Below are 12,568 nucleotides of genomic sequence, written 5' to 3' on the forward strand. Positions count from 1 at the left end.
AGGAAAGAAGGAAAGAAGGACGGAAGGAATCTCATTGCTGTGGAGGCAGAACTAGACTCCAGAGAGGTTTTGAAAGTTATCAACCACTCAAGAGAAGATTGCCCATCTTTCTTCCAAGAAACTGCTGGAGGATTTGAACCTCTGTAGAGGTTCCTCCTTTGGGTTAGCTAAGCAGCACCCTAAGAACTATTTCACCAGAGTTTCTGTGTTATATAGATTGTGGTCATGTTGTTGAGTTGGAACCAACTCGGAGTTGACCCTCCAGTAGGCCTTCAGATACTGTGAATTGCACGGAAGGAGATTGTCCATCTTTTTTCTCAAGAAGTGACTGGTGGAATCAAATTACCTTCCTTTGGGTTGAGAGTATAACTCCTAACCAAGTTGGTCACCGTATCGCCTATTTATAGCTAATAATTTTTGTTCTATGGGGTTAAGTAAATCTTACAGCAGTATATTGTCCAACACACCTGTATACAATTTTGAAATACTTTTCCATTGAAACTTAAAAACGTCCTTTAACCCTTTGCCACTTTTAGGTTGAAAAATAGGTGAAAAATTAGATTCAAAGTGAAAACATTATGCAACAGGCACAAATTAAATACTCCACAATATAATTAGTGTCATATTTCTCTGTTTTGCAGGTGTAACCAGAATAAACTGTCCATCCTCCCATACAGAAATGTTCTTTTAGTAATTTTGAAAGCCTCTTTCCATACAGTGTAGGCCACAAGTCCCCAAAATGTTAGTGTGGCAATTCCGACTGCAAAAGAGATTCTGTCCAACATCTGCAGCTGCATAGGACCCTTCTTGCAGACATTTGAAACATAGTAATTGTTGTTCATCTTTTACTCTGAACCTTTTGCTTTTCATGAAAATTTTGACTACTTACCATGCTCATCTTTCCAGGAGGTCTGGCCATCCTCTTAAAAAGAATTTAAATGGGGGAAAAATGCTTTGTAGACCTTTTGAAACAGTCTCTGGTTTTGAAAAAGAAAACAAGACAGTTTCTCAATCCTTTCTCTACTATAAACATTAAAAAGACAATCTTGTTATAACAGTGGCTTCCTTTGTAAAGCCCCAGATCCCAAAACTGTTAAGTTGAATCTGACTCATAGTGAGCCTCCATCAGGTCTCACTCAAAAGCTCTAAGTCTATATGGGAGGAGGTTTCATCTTTCTTTTTAGGGCTCAAACTCCTGACTGATCAGGGTAATTCTTAACACACTTTGCCACTATGTGAAGCGCTACTTTCTAGTGTGCATTGTTTAAAAAATTATTCATTTAGTTTATTTTCCCATAGCTTAATCATATTTAATAGTATTTTAAAGCTGGGTTCTGTGGTAAGGTTTTAATAACATTTTTCTTGTTCTCAAAGTCCTATTGCAGTGAGAATCATGAATGATCAATTGATGCTCCTGGAGAGAGCATTCATCGACCCTCTTGGCTTACCAGGAAGGCCATTTTATAGGTAAGAAAAGAACAGATAAAATTCTAGAGGGAATCAAAACACTCAAAGTTGAGGCATACTTAAAATTGACTTTAATGTTATCTTGTAAATGAAGATGAATATATATTTTGACGTAAGCATGGGTAAGATTGTATATCAACTAACAATAAATTTGTTATCAGAAATGCCAATTTCATGGGATTTGGGGGGGTGTCTTACTGCAGATTAAACTGTTAAAAAAGATGTCTTTGTGATACAAGATCTTCAGGAAAATAAAGGTTATCTAGTTCTGCTCTACGTGAATCTTTTTTCAGTTAAATAGTTTTCCAGCCTATTTGGAGTACTTCTAGTAATAAGAAGCTTACTGCTTCATTAAGTTAGAAGTAATCTATTTTGTTTTAAGAAAGCTCTAAAAAAAATAAAACACACACAAAAAAAGAAAACTCTAGGTTTTGAAATTTCCCCCCCCCCCATAAATATGAGTTTATTTTCCTGGCTTTTCTTCCTCTTTGACCGTGTTCTGTGCTCCAAAATAAAATAGAATTGGTCTGCATTTATTGCCATGTAATACATGGCTTTCTGAAGATAGTTGTCATGTTTTCCCTAAATATGAACTGCGTTTTTTTATTTGTATCTTTATGCCATGATTTCCTTTCAGTCTTGGATCCATGCCTCGGAACAGTTTCTCTTCCTCCAAGATCCTTTTGTTGTGTTAGTTTCTGAAGGTCAATGTTATAAAAATAACACAAGGGATTGACTTAAAAAAAATACAACAAAACATGCAGAAAAAAATCCAAAAAACCAAAACACAGAAACCCAAACATACAAACAACAACAACAGCAACAAAACAACTCAGAAAGCCAGAAAATGTTTTTCTCACAGTTGAGAAGGTTAGAAGTCTAAATTCAGAACACTAACTGTCCAGTGACTCTTTTTCTGTCAGCCAATGGGTGGGTGTAGTAAATCATTGTCTCTTCCCACATCATTGTTTTTTACAAAAATATCATAGTTATATGCTGTCGAGTCAAAACTGACTCATGGCTGACCCTCCAATGGGTTTACAGAGGCTATAAATCACACTGGAGGGGATTGCCCATCCATCTTTTCCTTGCAGAGAAGCTGGTTGATTCAAATCACTTTTCTTCATGTTTGTAACTCAATTCCTTACCAATCAGCCAGCAGAGCTCACCTGCCTTCCTCTAATTGTGCTGTGTTTTTCTGTATCTGAACTGCTGTGTTCATATCATACAGAGATGATTATTGTCTAATGTGGAGTCAGAATCAATTTTGTGTAATGTTTTGTTGTGTAATGTGGAGTCATATTTGACCTTCTGGTGGATTTTCAGAGACAATGAATTACCTATGCTCCAATTCATTTACAAACATACTGAATAGGGGAAGAACAACATCAAATTTATCCGTTAGTTTTGTGTTGTTTTTTAATTGGGAAGTATCTTTATATGTTGCTGCTCTTAGTAGCTTAGATAGGTATGTGTTTGCTTGCCTGCTCTTTGGTTTACAATGCTTGTCTGTCAGATGCTGTACTAAAGCAAATTAAGACCAAATTAGTACAGAGTAGGAACTGGCCTACTCACTTCTGAAATAAAAGGCCACTGAAAAATTTATGAACAACAGAGCACACTTATATTAGGTATATTACCCGAGACTTAGCCCTCATATTGGGAAATACAAAAATTAGGAGAAATAATTGTAAACAGCCATAATAATTGGAATGTGGAATGTATGAAGTATGAATGTAAGAATATTGGACATTGTTAAAAAAGAAATGGAACACGTAAGTATTGACATTAGAGGCACTGGCAAACTGAGATGGATTGCCATGGGCTACTTTGAATCAGATGAATATGATTCAAATAATACTTGAATATTATCTGTTGTGCTGGGAATGAAAACATTAGGAAAAATGGGGTTGCATTCATAATCAAAGGACGTTTTGTAGATCAATCCTGAAGTACAGTGTTGTGAGTGACAGGACACTATCCACATGCATACAAGGAAGACCTGTTAATACTACTCTCATTCAAATATAAGCAGTATCAAATAAAGTTGAAGAGGAGGAAATAGAACATTTTTACCAACTTTTGCAATCGGAAATTGATCAAATATCAACCAAGATTCATTAATAATCATTTTTGACTAGAAAACAAAAGTTGGGAACAAGGAAAAAGGTTCAGTAGTTAGAAAATCTGGACTTAGTGACAGAAATGAGGTTGGAGCTAGAATGACAGAATTTTGTGCAATTAATGATTTATTCATTGTGACTACCTTTGCAATAAATTTTTTTTTTAAAAATCCCACCCAAACATTAGTGATGACTATACACATGTATCTCACCTGATGGACTTCACAGGAGTCAGTTTGTTGATGGGCACCTAGGTTGTTTCCAACTCTTTGCTATTTTGAACAATGAAGCAATAAACATGGGTGTACATATCTCTGTTTGTGTGGCAGTTCTGGTTTCTTTAGGATATATTCCCAGTAGGGGAATTACTGGGTCAAATGGTATTTTTATTTCCAACTTTTTGACAAAGTGCCATACTGCCTTGGAAAGAATATATCAGCTGAGACAAAAAATGTGAGGTGCTAACTGTGGAAGAGACCATCTTCTACTCATGTGCAAGTTCAAACTGAAGCTAAATTAAATGAGAACAAATTCATAAGAACCAAAATATGACCTTGAGTCTATCCCATCTGAATTTAAAAACTATCTGAAGAATAGGTTTGTGTCCTTGAACACTAATGAATGAAGACTAGATGAACTATCAGATGGCAACAAGATTATCATTCATGAAGTAAGCAAAAGGTCTTACAAAGATAGAGGAGGAAGAAAAGATCAAGATAGATGTCAGAAGAGACTCTAAATATTGCATTAGAATGCTGAGAAGCTAAAATGGAGAGAAGTCAGGAAGTTAGCGTTGACAGAAAGACAAAGCAAAGTATTATAACAATTGAGCAAAATCCAAAGGAAAGAACTCTTTCAGCATTTCTCAAGCTGAAGGAACTGAAGAACAAATTCAAGCATCAAGTTGTAATACTTAATATCAAATGGTCAAGGAAGCATCAAAAGAGGATGGAAGGAATACATGGAGTCACTGTACCAAAAATAATTGACTGACAGATCATTTGAGGGAGTAGCATATGATCAAGAACTAATGGTATTAAAGAAGGAAGTACAAGCTGCTCTGAAGGAATTGGCAAAATATAAAGTCCCACAAATTGATGGAATATCAATTCACATATTTCAACAAAAGATGTAAATCTGTATGTGCTTACCAGATCATGCCAAGAAATGTGGAGGACAACTGGCTGGAAAAGATCTATGTTTATTCCCAATCCCAAAAGACGTGATCCAAAAGAAGGGGGAAATTATGAGATGATATAACTAATATCAAACAGTTAAGGATCCAATCCTTGGGAAATGACATCACACTCAGGAAAGAATGAGATCAAAGAAGAAAAGAAGATCCTCAACACAATGGATTGATATGGTGACTGTACACAGGAATACTATGCAGCATTGAAAAACAAGGAACTCATGAAATAATATGCAAAATGAATGACTCTGGAGAAAATTATGCTGAGTGAAAGATCTCAGTCACAAAAGGATAAATAATGCATAAAGCCACTGTTGTAAAATGGGACTGAAATCGGGGTTGAGGGAAGACAGAGAAGGAGGGGAGGAATGAGGTATATTGCATTGAAACAGATGAGAGAAAGAACTGTTTAAAAGGAATATATGATATATGATATATGTCATTACAGGAGTCCAAAAAAGGCTGCACAGTGGAGTGGACTTGGAGGGGAGGGAATTACCTAACAGTGAAAGAGTTTTACTTTTCAAGGAGAAGAGTGAATTGGGCGAGGAGGGAGTGGACAGGGAGAAAATGCAACAATGAATGACTGGAAACCCTAAGTCTCTGTAAACTTTGATTAAAATTAATAAAAAAATGGGCTTGGGCATGTCTTGGGTTGTGGGAATGGTATAGGATAGGGCAAGTGTTAGATCTGTTGTTCATAGAATTGCTGTGAGTCATAGAGAGAACTCTGTTGGCTTAGAGGAAGAGAAAGTTATGCTACCAAGCCAAAGATGGGTGATTTTAATCTGCAGCCATCAGGCCTGGTGTTAATTGTTTTGGTCAAACATTCTTCTAAGTAGTATAGCATTGGTCTGCCAAATTGCTGTACAGCAGTAACTCATACTTCCTATGATGTTAAACACTGTGACACTGATGTGTCAGATGCAATAATGATTACCCACGGTAGACAATGTTCGGTGGAGCTCCCAGATTAAAGCAGGCTTGGAAGCAGAAGTGATATCCACTTCTGAAATAGCTTGCCTCCACTCTATAAACTTAGAGAAATGATTAATGCTATGCAAATGTTCAGATCTTTCATTCATAGGGTCACTATGAGTCATCTACAACTCAATGGCACTTAGCAACAACAACAATAATATCACATGTAAGCAAAACCTTGCTGAGGATTATCCAAATTCGACTAGAACACTACATAGATAACTGTCTGAAAGATAAGTTGTTGTTATTGTTGTTATGTGCTGTCAAGACACCTGTGACTCATAACAACCCTATGTACAACAGCCCTAAGCCTTGCTCTATCGCTGCCAATCTTATTGTCTCTGACACGCCTATCCCCATTACCCCAGTCACTGAATCAGTCTATCTCATAGAAAGTCTTTCTCTCCTGTGCTGTCTCTTCACCCTCTCAAGCATGACATCCCTTTCCAAGGATTGATCCCACCTTGCAACATGTCCAAAGTATGTCAGACAAAGCTTCAGAATCCTTGCCTTCAGGGAGCAGCCTAGCTTACCCTTTCCAGGATGAACTTGTTTGTTCTTCTAGCAATCCATGGTATATTTAATATTCTTCTCCAGCACCACAGCTCAAAAACATCAATTCTCCTTCTATCATACCTAGTCATTGTCCATCTTTCTTGCAATAGCAAGTAATTGCAAAGACCATGGCCTATATCATGTGCATCTTAGTCTCCAGACTGACATCATGCTCTTCAGTATTTTGGAGAGGTCTCTGACAGCAGACTTTCCCAGTGCGATTCGTCTTTTAATTTCTTGGCTGCTGGTATCAAAAGTGTTGATTGTGGAGCCAAGCAAACTGAAGCTGTTAACAGTCTCAATCTCTTCACCATCTATGATGATGCAGCCATTTGGCTCAGTGGTGAGAATCTTTGTTTTCTTGATGTTGAGCTTCAATCCATTTTGAAGGCTGCAATCGTTGACCTTCTGCAACATGTTCTCCAGGTTCTCCTCAGTTCCAGCAAGCAGGGTGGTGTCATCTGCATAATGCAGATTGTTGATGAGTCTTCCTCAAATCCTAATGCCACACTTCTCCTCAAAGAGCCCAGCCTCTAAGATGATCTGTTCAGCATATAGATTGTAAAGATACACCCTTTCCAATTTTGAACCATGTGTTTCCTTGCACTGTTCTGATTACTGTCTCCTGGTCCAAGTATAGGTTTCACATAAACACAATCAAGTGTTGACACTAGGGACATCATTGCCTAGGTCAGATGAATCTTGGCTGAAAGCAGAGAGTAACAGAAGAATGTCTATTTGTGTTTTATCTTTTATGCAAAGGCATAGTATGTGGATCACAACAAATTGTAGCTAACCTTGAGAAGAATTGGAACCTAGAATACTTGATTGTGCTCTTGCAAAACCTGTGCTTAGTCCAAGAAGCTATTTACAAATACAGCAAGGGAACAATGCATCGTTCCAAATCAAAGAAATAGTGTGTTATGGATGTATCCTTTCTCCATACCTTTTCAATCTATCTGAGGAATTGATCATCTGGGAAGTTCAGCTTTATGAAGAATGTGGCATTAGGAATAGAGAAAGATTTATCAACAACTTCTACCATACAGATGACAAAACCTTGTCCTCTGAAACTGAGGAAGAATTGAAACATTTGCTGCAGAAGGTCAAGGACTGCAGCTTTCAATATTAATTGCCTCTCAACATCAAGAAAACAAAAATCCTCACTACCAGACCAATTTGCAGTATCCTAGTAGATGGAGAAAAGATTCAAATTTCATCTTGCTGGGATCCATAATCAACACTCTCAGCATCAGCAGTCAGAAAATTAAAAAAACAAGTTGCACTGGGAAAACTGCTGACCTCTCCAGAGCCCTGGGGAGCAATGATGTCAGTCTAGAGACTAAGGTTTGCCTGACTCATGCCACGGTCTTCTCAATTGCTTGCTATGTATCTAAGAGCCAGATAATGATTAATGATGACAGAAGAAGAATCGATGCCTTTGAGTTATAGTGCTGGAGAAAATACTTAACATACCGAGAAAACAAACAGGTCTGTTCCATAGAGGGCGAAAGCAGGTTAGTCCTCAGAGCTAAGGATTTTTAGGATCCATCTTACATACTTTGGGTATGTTGCCAAGGAGGACAAGACCTTGGAGAAGGGCAACATGCTTGGAAGGATAGAGGGTCAGCACAGAAGAGGAAGATCTTGGATGAGGTGGATTGACAAAGTAATTGAGGCAGTTGAGTCAAGTGTGTCAGAGACATTGAGTTTGGATCAAGGAGGGAGCCTGGTGGTCTAATGATAAGGAGTTGCATTTCTAATCCAAAGGCAGGTTCAAATTGATCCGTTGTTCCAATGGAGAAAAATGGACAGTCTTTTCCTGTAAGATATACAGCCTTGGAAAACTCACTGGAGGGTCATCTATGAGTAGATTCCAACTCAACAGCGCATAGAACAGCAAATATTCAAGGAACACTGGTGGAATAATGATTAAGTACACAAATGCTAATCTAAGCATTGGCCACAATTTGAACTGCAAACAGAAAGACATGGTATATTATCCTTTGGAAAAAACCTCCAGAAAGAAAACCCTCTGGAAAGTTCTACTCTGTCACATGAGTTCCCTGTAAGTAAAAATCAAATTGAGATCACCTAACAGCAACAAAGTAAATGTCTATTCTAGAATAAAATATATATTTGATATTAATTTCTACAGGCATGATTTTTTTTTAGTTTCTAGTAATTAACTGAAGCAATCATAACAAGGAAGGACTAATATCAAGAAAATACAGTTTTGGTGATAGTAATGAGGCCAGAGATCACATAATAGAAGATTATAGAACCTTTGATTTATTCAATGAAATACCTTTTTAAAAAACATAAATGTCAACTATACACACGGACCTCACCTGATTGAATATACAGCAATCAAATTGACTACATAGCTCTGTGGAAAGAAGTGGTTGAGAAGCTCAGTGTCATCAATCAGAAGAAAGCCAGGGCCAGGCTGTGGAGCAGATTATCATTTCTATTCTTATATGATAATATTCATTTAGAACAAAACCATGGGCCAGCTGTGGAACAGACTATGAATTATTTCTATGTAAGTTAAAATTAAGGTTAAGAAAATGAAAATAGGACCTTGAGTTTATCCTATCTGGATTTAGAAACTATCTCTAGCATAGGTTTGATGCATTGGACAATAATGACTAAAGACCAGACAAGTTGTGAAAAGTCAATAAGGACATCACCCGTGAAGAAAGGAAAATGTCATTAAATAACAAGAGAGAAAAAGATCAAAATCAAAGTCAAAATAGACTCTGAAACTTACTCTTGAATGTAGAGAAGCAAAAGCAAAAGAAGTAAAAGAGCTTAATATATTTCAAAGGGCAGTCTTGGGAAGACCAAGAAATCTTGGAGTTAGAAAATCAAAAGAGAAGGACATGCTCCGCATTTCTCAAACTGAAAATCCTAAGAAAAAAAATTAAAGCCATGAGTTCTAACACTGAATTCTATGGGCAAAACATGTGCAGGGAAAATTAAAGGGAAAAAAAGATGGAAATATATACAGATTAACAGTACAAAAAATAATTGAATTATTTCAGAAAATAGCATATACTAAATAATCATTGGTGCTGAAAGAAGTCCAAGGTGAAATGAAGGCATTGGCAAAAATTAAGGCCAAAGAAACTGATAGAATATCAACTGAGGTGTTTAAGCAAATAGATTCAGCCCTTAAGGTACACACTAATCCACACTAAGGAATCTGACTGGAAGAGATCCATATTGTGTACATTTTTAAAAAGATCCAATAGAATTGGAAATTATAGAGCAATATAATTCATGTCATGTTTTTGTTGTTATGCGCCATCGAGTTGCTTGCAACTCATAGCGACCCTAAGTACAAGAGCCCTAAACTCTGCTCTATCCCATGCCAACCTCACTGTTTCTGATACACCTACTCCCATTACCTCAATCACTGAATCAATCCATCTCATCGAGGGTTTTCCTTTCCTGCACTGTCTCTCCACTCTCCGAAACATGATGTCCCTCTCCAAGGACTGGTCCCTCCTTGCAACATGTCTAAAGTATGTCAGATGAAGCTTCAGAATCCTTGTCTCCCAAGAAGCAACTCAGTTTCTCCCTCTCCAGGACAAAGCTGTTTGTTCTCCTAGCAGTCCATGGTATATTCAACACTCTTCTCCAGCATCACATTTCAAAGGCATCAATTCTCGTTCTATCATTCTATCACTGTCTGACTCATAGCACACAGTTGTGAAGTCTATGGCCCAGATGAAGTGCACCTTAGTCTCCAGCCTGATGTTGCTTTTCAGTACTCTGGAGAAGTCCCTGACAGCTGACTTTCCCAATGCAATTCATCTCTTGATTTCCTGGCTGCTGTTACCAAGAGTGTTGACTGTAGAACTAAGCAAATTAAAACTGTTAACTACCTCAATCTCTTTACCATCCATACTGATACTGCCAATTGGCCCACTGGTGAGAATCTTTGTTTTCTTGATGTTGAGCTTCAAACAGAATGAAGGTGGCAGTCCTTGACCTTCTGCAGCAAGCTCTCTTCAGGTCCTCTTCAATTTCAGCAAGCAGGGTTGTGTCATCTGCATAATGCAGATTGTGAAAGAGTCTTTCTCCAATCTTGATGCCACATTTCTCCTCATAGAACCCATTCCTCATATAGATTGAAAGGGTATGGAGATAGGACACATCCCTGGCATACCCCCTTCTCAATTTTGAACCATGCAGTGTTTCCTTGCTCTGTTCTGATGACTGCCTCCTGGTCCAACTATAGATGTTGTATTAGCATGATCAAGTGTTCTGGGATTCCTATTCTTTTCAGAGTAAGCCACTGTTGGTAGTGATCCACACAGTCAAATGCCTTTACATAATCAGTGAAACACAGATACATACTTTTTAAAATAAATGTTACCTCAAGAAGCTGCACGACAATCTTGAAGGTGCACGGTTTGAATCCACCAGATGCTCCGCTGGAGAAGGAGGGGCACGTTCCTCCTGTGCCAAGTCAGATCCAATTTGACAGTACACAAAATTATAAATAAAATTTTTAAAAAGTTACTGAATATATATGTACATACACAATTCAACAGTTTCTGTATGCAAAATCCAGTAACTGTATGCAAAATTCAGAAACTGGTAACATTCCTTTCAGATTTGTTCCTCATTCATTAATCTAAACTCATTGCCCCTAAACTTCCTATTCAGTCTTAAAGTTGCAGTTGTCAGTTTCATCCCTTATAAATTTTTAAAAGCACAATCTTTAAAGGAGATTTTTTTAACTGGTTAAGCCAAACTGCTGTTTGAATTTAAGATGATCTTGGGGGGACTACTTTTGGTAAAGTGGGTTATGGGGTTTTTTGTTTTTTAATGTCTGAAAATATTTAGAAGCAAATTTTCATTTTTGTCGAATCTATAAAAGGTAACACAAAGACAATAAAAATAATCCTATCTTCTTTTATTAAAAGTATCCACAAAATATACATCACTGTGTTTGTGGCTCCTTAGCCAGATGACTACTATGTACAGCTAGTGAAAGAAATCTATATTCTTCCATACGTTTAGGTTAGCAGCATGACATATAATTCATTTGATGTGGAGACGTGGCATAGCCAATGCACACTGTTAAATTGTTAGCTTTCCTCTCCTGCTTATTCTTTTGCAGTATCTTACATCAAATACTTATGTCTTCAGTGTAGTAAAAAAAATAGGTATATGTATATTCTAATATGAGGATATGACAACACTGAAAGCATACAAAATGCATTAATATTTCTATTCCTTTAGCTTAAGCTGCTTTGTAAGATTTTTAAAAAATTTTGCTCTTTTTTAATAGGCATGTCATCTTTGCTCCAAGTAGTCACAATAAATATGCTGGAGAATCATTTCCTGGGATATATGATGCTATGTTTGATATTGAAAATAAAGCAGACTCTAATTCAGCGTGGACAGAAGTAAAGAAACACATATCTATTGCAGCTTTTACAGTTCAAGCTGCAGCAAGAACTCTGACAGAAGTGCCATAAGAAGGTCTAAAGCATGTGGTAAGATAGGGAAAGTGTGGTTTAAATCTGATAGCAGAAGTCATGTTTATTTTTGTTAAGTCATGAAGCCAATGGTCTAAAATCTTGTTTTTAACAACATCATGTTTTGATTTTAGATTTCTAACCTCTTCACCTACAAAGGTATTAACTCTATCAAAACAAATTCAGTCATCTGGTAAAAAGAGATAAAGAAAACTTAAAAATAAAATATGGTAAGGGATTTAAATTATCTGACATGCTGAAGGGAAAATCAGTGATAAAAGTGCCACTACACACACTGCTATTATTGATAGTGACTGAGGAAAAGAACTTATGCACAAAAGTGTGCAGAGCATATGGTTCTATTTATATAAAGTTCTAGGAGTCAAAGAATTCAGATCTCTCATTTCCTAGATCATGTGGCTGAGGGGTTGACTGTTCCAAAGCATGAAGGGGCTCTTGGAGAAGCTGGAAGTGTTCTATATCTTGATCTGGTTGGTGATTACACTTGTATGTTGTTTTGGTTAAATGTCATAGTGTCAGTGACAACCCATTGTTGTTGTTATGTGCCGTCGAGTCGCTTGGGACTCATAGCGACCCGATGTACAACAGCCCTAAACCCTGCTCTGTCCTGTGCCAATCTAACTGCCTCTTACACATCCATCCCGATTACCCCAGTCACTGAATCAATCCACCTCATAGAGGGTCTTCCCCTCCTGCGCTGTCCCTCCACTCTGCCCAGCATGATGTCCCTC

The 12,568-nt window shown here is 37.4% G+C and overlaps 1 protein-coding gene across 1 annotated transcript in view; it reads left to right on the plus strand.

The window, feature by feature from the left end:
- Positions 1-11,816, plus strand: part of NAALAD2 (N-acetylated alpha-linked acidic dipeptidase 2) — a 114,433-nt gene extending 102,617 nt beyond the window's left edge. The window contains exons 18-19 of the mRNA XM_006903226.1: positions 1,375-1,467; positions 11,627-11,816. Of these exons, the coding sequence (XP_006903288.1) occupies positions 1,375-1,467; positions 11,627-11,816 (283 nt within the window). The remainder of the gene's footprint in view (positions 1-1,374; positions 1,468-11,626) is intronic.
- Positions 11,817-12,568: the final 752 nt, after the last annotated feature.

The sequence above is a fragment of the Elephantulus edwardii genome, unplaced genomic scaffold (assembly GCF_000299155.1).
Source record: "Elephantulus edwardii isolate Elephantulus edwardi_28Jun2011 unplaced genomic scaffold, EleEdw1.0 scaffold00544, whole genome shotgun sequence".
Classification (NCBI taxonomy): domain Eukaryota; kingdom Metazoa; phylum Chordata; class Mammalia; order Macroscelidea; family Macroscelididae; genus Elephantulus; species Elephantulus edwardii.